At 39.7% G+C, this 10978-nt stretch overlaps 1 protein-coding gene across 1 annotated transcript; it reads left to right on the plus strand.

Annotated features, from left to right (window-relative positions):
- Positions 1-3403: 3403 nt before the first annotated feature.
- Positions 3404-9715, plus strand: LOC130479742 (olfactory receptor 1102-like). The gene is made up of 3 exons (XM_056852154.1): positions 3404-4319; positions 5999-6006; positions 9689-9715. Exons 1-3 carry the CDS (start codon positions 3404-3406, stop codon positions 9713-9715), a joined length of 951 nt encoding a protein of 316 aa, XP_056708132.1.
- The last annotated feature ends 1263 nt before the right edge of the window (positions 9716-10978 follow it).

Genomic DNA, 10978 nt, shown 5'->3' on the forward strand with positions numbered 1-10978 from the left:
GATAATGATAATGTGTCTTAACTATACTCAGCGTGGCTTGATCATACAGGCTCAGCTCAGACATAATGTAAAACCATGGCTTAACTAAGCTATGTTGATTGTCAATGTCTGAATATGGGCCACTTTACTCATTGTGATTAGTTACGGTTTGTCTAAGCAGGATCTGAAACTGTGGTTTGAAATTGGTTAATTAACAACACTTAATCTTAACTATGGCTCTGCATGATGCACAGGCATGAACATGCCTGGCTTAATCCTAACTTGTTCCCTGGAGATGCCCTTTTAGACTCCCTGTTTATAGCGATGCCTAGCCAGAGTGAAGGTAATGACACCAATATATATCAATGCAAACATGGATTTGAGTGATCATCTCAGCTGAATCTTCATTTCAAAATCTTAGTTTCAAAAACTAGTTAAAATAAGTCATAAATTTGCATTATGTGTGAGCTAGAGAAGAAATAGGTGTATAAAAAGAACCTGGGGTAAATTATCTTAATTTGAATTTGCTTTGAAAAATTCTAATTTATATTCTCAACATCAGGCTGCGCTCTCAAAAGACTTCTGGTGTCTCCAACTTCCTGAATTAACTGAGATTGTAATAGCTGTCAGTCAGTCATGTTTACTGTGCATGGCCTTTACAATCAAGACAATATTACAATATAAAGAAAATAAGATACTAATTATTTCTACCTATATGGGCATTCATGTCACCTGATATCAAAAGGAATGCCTTGGGATATTCCGCGGAAATATCTGATATCCTAGCACAATAGACTTCCACTTGGAGGAGTAAACATCTGTTGGTGTCCCTGGTAATAATGGTAATCAAAATTAAAATATGGCCTTCAAAGACTAATTTAACTGCCAATATATACTCTAAAGCTAAAAGCAATTTAATTTTACGGCATCTAATCAAAGAGGAGATTAAACAAGCAAGACCCCCCTTAGGTCTGCCTCCCCTTAAACTGTGGAGGGCAGGGCTAACAAAAGATACAAAGTTTGGTAAATAAAATATTATTTGCACCAGGTTTCTTGTAATAGGATAATGTCACAAGCACTAATAAAAGCCTGGGCCTCACTAGAGGAGACACAAGTAAGCCAGCCAGCTACGTTCCATGAAAGAACTTTCAGAGAAGTTCAACTTGAAGACTGATCAATGGATTGCAGGCACTGACCAGACTTCTTTTCAATTATAATATGTGGCTCGAGAGGAATCGTTGATCTTATAGCTGGTAAACCTTCAATTTCAATAGGAACGATAGCATCAGGATTTTTTTGGGCCGTTGTAGTACAAACTCAAGACGAGATATTTGGGCAAGGTTTCTTGGGGGCTGACAATTTATCAAAATCCAAATCTATTGAATCATGTAGCATGCAAACCCCATTTAGTGAGGCAATGGTTTTCAGATTGGAATGGAATGCTTGAAGTCTATTTAGCATATATTGTTGGTCAGACGATGGAAGCCTGTTAAATGAGCCTAGTAGGCTGTTAAATGAGTCCACTTGAGCATAATCAGCAGCTGGTCTGTTTTGCCCATTTGGTCTTGTTATGAATTGGGGATCTGCATCTTTGAACTATTCTTGCAGGGAGAAGATGTAATTAAGTCAATTAGCAGAGGGGCTTCTGAGCTGGGCTTCTGGTTTTGGGATGAACTAGATTTTCCTGAAGGAGCAATATGCTGTTGTATAAACATATAGATGGTTTCTTAGCACAGCTTCTACATTTTCTTGTCAGAAGAGGATCTCCGAGTCGACAAAGTGTCTTTTAACGATGAAGTTAAAGTTGCTCATAACATGTCTCTTATCTAAAACAGGCTAGGACCTGACTGAGAAAAATTTGCATATAGAGGGACTTTGAAATCAGTCTTATTTTCTTTAAATTAATTCTGTGAGCTGGAATCTCCAGAAGAGATGAGAGGTGACACTTAAATAGCCCCTTTGATGACCAAAATATTGTTTTCCCCTGATACAGAAGAACTTCAAGATAAACCAAAAATGGGGCGTATCTGACTGCACCCAAACCCTCTGCTTTCAAAAAATTCTCATGGGCTGATGACAACTGAGTCTGTAGGGTGGTCTATCCTTGCCCTGGTACTCTGCTAATCTGCTGGTAATTTGGTCCAATTTATTGTATATCTTCTGTATAGTTTCAGCAATTAACAAGGTTTGCGACGCTAAAATCTGGAGAATGAGTCATCAATTTAGCCTCTGTGTTTTGCTATGTCCGGAGAAGAAACATGGCTCAAGTCCATGATTGAATTTTGCCTCCCCTGTTCTTGCTGATCATGCTGCAAAGCTTCAAATATATTTGTAACAGGAAAAATATCAAAACATTCCTCCAATTTACATTGTTTACTTGGTTTCATTGAGGAATCCTCTTGGTCGAATGGTTATTGCCTCTTTTTGCCCATAATTTCTTGAAGCACTTACATATCTGGAAAGCAAAGTAGAGACCAGCTAATTAACACTTGAGATTCCTTATCTTCTTATCTTTCTCTTGCCGAAGAAAAGAATAGTGAAATGGCAGCTAATTGGGAAGAATTCCTCAGAGAACACAACACACTTGTTTTCTTTCTGCATAAGGTTCTCTTTCTCTCCCAGAAAACAAGCCAGAAAACCAAAAAGGATTAAAACAAATAGATAAGAAATAAAAACATGCCACTGACAATGCCCAGCACAGCTGGGCGCTGGAACCGGAACCCCCTGTAATAGCTGTAGGAGATGGGAAAATTGTTTGGAGTAGAGATAATCAGAGGCAGTAAAACTCTGAATACCAGTCCTAGGAGGTAACATCAGGGTAAGTCTTTTGCCTCTATGCCCTGCTGTTGGCCTTCAGGAATAACTGATTGGCCACTGTGTGAGTCAGGATGCCGGACTAGAAGGATGACTAGTCTGATTTCTTATGTTCTTATGTTCAGAGTCACTCATTATTAAAAGTGACTTCATACTAAGAAAACTTACTTGTTCTCAGATTCTTCCTTGTAAATCATGACCAGTTTATGAAAAAAAAAAATCCTGTGTGCTTTTGCAGAATTTGGTGGTGCAAACACTTAGCCTATAGGGAGTACCTCCTCACCCATGCTCCTACAAGCCAGCACAATACCTGTGTCTAATCGCTCACATCAACCCAAATAATGACCTTGAGGAGCTCTACAAAGTATAGATAATAGTGCACCCTACCCCAGATGTCCACCATCAGCATTTGGTAGCTAATATTATACTATATCTGAAAGGGAGGGTTGCCATTTAAGGAACTAACATATGGTAGACATATTAATGGATTTGTCAAACTGTCTTTTAAACTTTCCCAAGCCAGTGGCCACACATTCCATTGCTTAGATACTGTAGGTCTACCTGTGCCATGTTCCTCTGTTTTGCAGCTCTGAAGAGAACTATGAATACAATGTCTGAAGACAACATTACCACAGTGGTCAACATATTTGTGTTTGTAGATTTAACAAGCAACCCTAAACTCCAGATCATTCTCTTCCTGCTGTTCCTCCTTATTTATACAGCCACCTTGCTTGGAAATCTGGGAATGATTGCCTTAATAAGATCTAGTCCCCGACTTCACACACCGATGTACTTCTTTCTCAGTAACCTTTCTTTCCTGGATGTGTGCTTCTCATCTGTGGTTACCTCTAAGACATTGGTGAACTTTCTGGTAGAGAAATCCATATCTCTGACTGGATGTGTTATGCAAATGTACTTTGTAATAGGTTTGGCGAGCACAGAGTGCTTTCTACTTGCTGCCATGGCATATGACCGATATGTAGCTATTTGTAAACCACTGCTGTACCCAAGCCTCATGTCCCCTAGAATTTGTATTCTTTTGGTGATTGGGTCATATGTACTTGGGCTTTTGCATTCTCTTGTTCATACAGTTTTTACCTTCAGACTATCCTTCTGTGGATCCAATAAGATCAGTCATTTATATTGTGATATCAGTGCACTTTTATTACTCTCCTGTTCTGATACCTATGTCAATGAACTCCTGATTTTTTACGTTGCTGGCTCAGTGGAAACAATCACCATCTTGAGCGTCTTGGTTTCATACACATATATTTTGGTCAACATTATGAAGATCAGCTCAGCCGCAGGAAGGCTCAAATCCTTCTCTACATGCACCTCGCATCTGACTGCTGTCACCATCTTCCATGGGGCAATTCTCATTTTGCATTTCCGACCCAAGTCTAGCAATGGATCTCCCATCCAAGATGCAAGTGACAAAATTCTTGCTGTATTCTACACAATTGTAATCCCACTGCTGAACCCGTTGATTTACAGTCTGAGAAACAAGGAAGTGAAGGATGCCTGGAGTGCTATTCAGAGGAAGCTGTGTGTCAAAAATTATTAGTACCTGACAATTTTTAGTTGGATTAAATAACTATGTGAAAGGAAATTAGGATGTATCTATCAATAAACTACTCACATCTCAGTTCTGAAATGTGTATTGTTTCAGTTAAAATGGCAGGGATTTATATCTAGGAATTTATTTCCAGGTAGATATTATTCATTAAATTTTACTAATACTCTTGCCACTCTTCTGCAACATAGGTCTTGACTCTCTTAATTTTAATTTTGTGCTGTCAAGTCACAGCTGATTTATGGCGACCCTGTAAGGTTTTCAAGGCAAGAGACATTCAGAGGTGGTTTGCAATTGCCTGCCTCCATGTCAGGGCAGGGCCCTGGTATTATTTGGAGGTCACCCATCCAAATACTAACCAAGGTTGATCCTGCTTAGCTTCTGAGATCTGATGAGATCAGGCTAGCCTGGGGCTATCCAGGTCAGGCTCTTAGTTAATAGCAAACATTTATGAACAGTTTTGATAGGGATAAAACAGTTCAACATTGGTGTTGTCATTTATTTGTTAAAATTATCAATGTAAATTCTTCAGATAGCCTATGTGTCACAAGCTGAAAATGCTGGTCATGCTGGTCATAAACAAGTATCTAGATTGGAAATGCTAATCCCCAAATTATTTGAATACGTGCAAATATTGTTAGAAAATGCACAATACCTGCAACATCTGTTAAGGTTTCCATGTTGTGTCAACAATGGGAGTGCTCATCATAATGAATTCAAGTGAAAACAAGACCCAGTGTGGTGTCACTGGGTGATCTCCTGCTCTGGATGCTCATAGTCCACTATCGCTTGACAGGAGCAGTGAGAAACTGGAAGTGATGTAATTGCATTAAGGCAATGCTGTTGGATTCAGCCCAAAATTGTATGTTCTTCTTTCTGGTCAGATTAATCAAGTTCCTTTTTCTTCTATAGGTAATACTTGTCATTCACCAGAAAAATCCCTTTTCAACAATTTTGTGCCAATGTTCTATTGATGCTGACAAGCTAAAAAATAATGGGCTTTGAGTAGGATTTTTCACCACAGGTGGCAAACACGTTGCATAAATATGACTACTACTACTACTACTACGTCTTCTTCTACTACTACTACTACTAATAATAATAATAATAATGCAAGATAAATTGGTTTGGTTCAATCAAATATGCTTATATGATGTAATATGTAATATGCTTATGTAATGCTTATGTAATGTGGGGTTATTCTTTCTTTTCTATATTTCAGTTATTACAATGTGAGCAACATATAACAAAAAGTCTTTTAATATACAGTAGTTGATAATGATTAGACTAGGAAAGGCCCTCCAGCCTGCTCAGAACCAGTGCCTTGCTGTACTAGTTCCACATTTTCAGAGAGGCGCCTTGCAAAGGAGGTGTTTCTGGATTCAGAAGCTGTGGCAGTTACTTTAGCTATCAAGACCAGCTGGGAAAGATGTTGGGCATTAAGTAGCGAGCTTTGTTACATGTCAGAAAGTCAAGGGTTAATATTGAATGTATAGATGCTGACCAGTTCAAGGAAATGATGTAATGTGTTAATTAGCCAAGTGGTCAGAGAGTATCCATTGCAAATGTGTTTGTTAGTCACGTACACAAGCAATCTGCATGTTTACTGCTTTCGCATCCTTTGTTTGGAAGAGAAAGCAGTATCTAGTCTGAGTTTTGATACCAACCTGAAAGGATGGAGAGGCAATCTTGTCTTCCAAGAATGCCTACTCATGTGTAAGCTTAGTACCTGCCAACTTCTGGCAATGTTAGGAAACTTAGCCATGTAGAAAGGATTATTTGTTTTACTCCCAGTGAACCCTACCTTTGAGTTAATCTAGTAAAGATTAGTTTTTACTAAGACAAACGACTTTGCTTTTGTGCGTGTGCATGACTCATCCTTACTTTCAATAAGCCATAACCAATGATCCTATCCCTCTGAATGATAGCAGATGAATAAGTCAGTTCCAGAACTTCAACAAATTGGTACCATCGGGCGGTTTGGGTTATTGGCTATTGAAGTAAAAGTCACACCACACACTTTTTGAGTTGGGATTTGTCACTGGAGACGAAAGGATTTTTACAAACGCCTAAGGGAACTTTTCCTGTGACAGAGCCAGCAGCCCTGTCTGCCACGGACGACAGAGAAATTCAACCCCCGCACTTGTAACCTGAGGAGAGGAGCCGCGCGCTGCTGGAATGGGAGAGAACGGAGAGCGAGCCACATCGAGCACAAACCCGGGAACCGTGAATTCAAGGGGACCCAATCTGTGGCCATTCCACACATCAGTCAAGCATCTTTTCCCGTATGGAAAAGGACTGTTGAATTTGCATTTAAAGCTCTGGGGATTCAGCACGTATTAAATGAAGATGCCCCAGAAGATACTGGGAGTGAACAGTTTAAAACCTTTGAGAAAGCTGATGCGCAAGCTATTTGCCTGCTTATTAATGCAGAATCCAGCATCATTTTGAATAGTAATACAGCAAAAGAAATGATGGCTGCGCTGAATGAAAAGTATGGAATTTTGTCAGATAATCAGAAAATGACCCTCAAGGCAAACCTATTTTCAAGTAGAATGCCTGGAAATATTACTCTCATGCAACACCTTAAAAACATGCAGGATTTGGAATCACAGGTGAAATTTGCAGGAGGGGAAGTGAGTGAAACAGACTTTCTTACAATCTTTATTGGGAGCTTGCATCCAAAGTTTAACACGGAGAAGCGCAATCTCTTAGGCAGAGAGAATTTAACTCTTACTAAGCTGATTACTGCTCTTAAGCAATTTGAAACAGACTGGAGCCTAGAAGATGAACTATCTCATGGAATGTCTGTATTGCGTGTAAATGAGAAAAGAGGATTTAAATGTTTTAACTGTGGCAAACCTGGCCACGAGTCTTTTGAATGCAGACAGAGGGATTCAAGAGGAGGAATTCCCCCCCTCTCAGCCAAGCCAAGCGGAAAAGCCCGCCAATTCTAAAGGCAGGACAAGCAACAGTGCCAGTCAGCCACAAGAGGGAGCCACAGCCAAAGCAAAACTAAAAGGCCGCATGAGCTTACAGCTTTGATGGTAACAAATGAATCTAAGAATGTTTTCTCAGCTAGAAATGATTCAAAGCGTGTGCAAAGGTTATTGCTTGACTCTGGAGCGGAGTGTCACACATGTGGAATAGAGGAGGCATATGATTATATGAAGGCTTGCAATGAAGTGCTCATTATGGCAAATGGTGAAAGATATATGTGCACTCAGAAGGGAGAAGTTTGTTTCCATCCAAAGCCTTTGTGGAACTGTTATGGATCTTAAGCTGAAAAATGTGTTTTATTTGCCAAACTCTAAGGAATGTTTACTATCTGTGAAAAGGCTAGTGAATGCTAATTTCCAAGTGACAATAAGCAAGGGGATGTTGTTTATTTGACTCACAAGGCAGAGAATATGAGGTTCTCTTAGAAGGTTCTCATTTTTACCTGGAAAATGTTGCAGATCAGATAGTGGACTATAGTGATTCTGAGGACAGTGTTAATTCTGATGAAAATGATTTCTGTGAGGATGCAGATAATGGTGTTGATGATGAGGAAACAGGATACTTAGCTGCTTTTAATGAAGGATTGACAGAGCAGAAGGCTACAGATTGTGATCATACAGACTGCTTGTTCTATTGGCATGTGAAGCTTGCCCACAAAAACTTTTAAGTCTGTGAAACAATTGCTGATTGATTGTGAAGTGCCGGTAAAAGAATGCTTTAAGGACAAAGAACGTTGTGATACTTGTCTCAGGGGAAAAGGGACTGCTCCTAGGCATGTGCAGAGACCAAGCAATGTTAAAGCAGAGATTTTAGAAGAAATACATTCTGATTTGATTGGCCCACTCAAGCCAACAGCAGGAGGAGCAAAATATGTTCTCCACTTCATAGATAGTGCCTCAAGATTTGCATACGTGTATTTGTTGAGATCAAAGACTGAAGTAGCTGAAAGATTTAAAGCTTATGTCGCTCTGATGAGGAATAAGCACAATAGAGGAATAAAATTGCTGTACACTGATAACGGGACTGAGTACCTTAATAGTGAAATGAAAGAGATTATTGAATCTGAGGGAATAGAACATGCAACATCAGTTGCATACACCCCCAAGCACAATGGATTATCAGAGAGATTCAACAGAACTCTGATGCAGAGTCAAGATGTCTTTTGCTACAGGCAGGCTTACCTTACCCCTGCTGGGGAGAATGTGTAAATACAGCAGCCTACCTTTACAACAGGATAATTTAAAGTGCTATTAACATGACTCCATATGAGAAATGGAATGGCAGGAAGCCTAGTCTGAAACATTTGAAAGCATTTGGATCTCGTGTATTTGCATACATCCCAAGAGAGAAAAAGGGAAAAATGGATCCTACCACAGAACTTGGAATTCTTGTAGGGTACCATCCCTATTCAAAAGGATACAGAATTATGGACCTAAAGACTTACAAAGTACAAGCTTTGAATGCAGTGTACATAGATGAGAGAGATGTTATTAATAACAAACAAATTAATAACTTTGATGATCCAGAGGTTTGTGAGGAAGAAACCAGAGAGATTCAATTTACAGCATGGGAATTCAATCCACCTGCTCCTGCGGAATGTCAAGAGACTGCAGAGACAAAAGGGGTTGATCCTGGTGCTGATGGAACAGTCCAACCCTCTCAAACTTTAAGGAGATCTGTCTCTTCAGTGGAATGGATAGCCACGTGGAACCCTCAAGTTGGGACGAACTGCAAAAGTTGCCCAATGGGGAGCAGTCTAGATGGCTGAACGCAATCCAAGAAGAATTAGACTCACTGCAGAAAAATAATACTTGGAAACTAACCGAACTCCCACCAAACAAGAGAGCAGTGGGGTGTAGATGGATTTTCAAGGTAAAGAAAAACGCTGATGGAACTGTTGACAAATACAAAGCAAGACTAGTTGCAAAAGGATTTACCCACAAGTATGGAACTGACTACACAGAAACTTATGCACCTGTGACTGGACACACTATAAGGACTTTGCTGAGTATAGCCACCTCTAGGAATAAAGTGCTACTGCAACTGGATGTCAAAACAGCTTTCCTAAATGGTGACTTTAATATAAATGGAACTTCCACCAGGATTAAAGGACTGTGATACTAAGAATCAAGTTTGCAAACTTGAAAAGACTTTGTATGGACTTAAACAATCTGCGAGAGCATGGAACCACAAACTTACCTCATTATTGGAAGCTCAAAGCTTCAAACAAGGAAACATGGAAAAATGTTTATTCAGAAGGAAAGTGGGAATACATTTTGACCTTTGTGGATGATATACTCATTTGTTGTGACACTGAAACAGCTGCAAAGCAAATTGCAAACAAACTAAATGAATCAGTAGAAGTGAAACTACTTGGACAAGTAAAGAATTATCTTGGAATGGAGATTGAAAGAAACCAAGACAACGGATTCTCAATCAGTCAAAGGAACAAAATACTGGAATTTCTACAATTCATGAACATGAAGAAGTGCAAAACCAAGAACACTCCACTTGACCCATCATATATAGACCTAGAAGGAGGTGAACTATTGCCTAACAATCACAAATACAGAGAAGCTATTGGAAAACTTCTATACTTGAGCAATGTTAGTAGACCGGACATAAGTGCAGCAGTTGGAATCCTGAGTAGAAGGACCAGCGCACCTGCTTGGATTGGAATGCAATAAAACACCTCGCACAATACTTAAGGAAAACTATAGATTTGAAGTTGAAGATAACTCCAAGTGCTGAACCGACACTGGCAGGATACATGGATGCTAATTTAGGTGGTGACAGAACAGACAGCAAATTACAAGCGGATATTTGTTCTACTTTGGAGAAAACCTGATCTCCTGGACCAGCCAGAAACAGCAGAATGTTGCAACATCTTCAACGGAAGCAGAATGCATAGCAGCGCATGTGTAGAACTAGAAGAGATAATTGAACTGCTACGCGACTTTGGAATAGATGGACTGACACCTGCTATGATGTTTGAGGACAATCAAGCATGCATAGCGCTACTGAGAGGCGAGAACGCTAAGAAAGGAAGAAGACTTCTTCAACTCAAGATGGACTCAGTGAAGGACAGACAAGAAAGAGGACTTGTAAAAGTGAAGTACTGTGAAAGTAAAGAGATGGTGGCTGACATTCTGACGAAGCTACTGTCTAAGCAACAGTTTGAATATTTACGTGATGCATTGTGTTTGCATGTCTGAATGTAACAGAACCTCGAAAAGGGGATTGTTGGGCATTAAGTAGCGAGCTTTGTTACATGTCAGAAAGTCAAGGGTTAATATTGAATGTATAGATGCTGACCAGTTCAAGGAAATGATATTAGCCAAGTGGTCAGAGAGTATCCATTGAAAACGTGTTTGTTAGTCACGTACACAAGCAATCTGCATGTTTACTGCTTTTGCATCCTTTGTTTGGAAGAGAAAGCAGTATCTAGTCTTTGATACCAACCTGAAAGGATGGAGAGGCAATCTTGTCTTCCAAGAATGCCTACTTGTGTGTAAGCTTAGTACCTGCCAGCTTCTGGCAACGTTAGGAAACTTAGCCATGTAGAAAGGATTATTTGTTTTACTCCCAGTGAACCCTACCTTTGAGTTAATC

The sequence above is a fragment of the Euleptes europaea genome, chromosome 6, assembly GCF_029931775.1.
Source record: "Euleptes europaea isolate rEulEur1 chromosome 6, rEulEur1.hap1, whole genome shotgun sequence".
Classification (NCBI taxonomy): Eukaryota; Metazoa; Chordata; class Lepidosauria; order Squamata; family Sphaerodactylidae; genus Euleptes; species Euleptes europaea.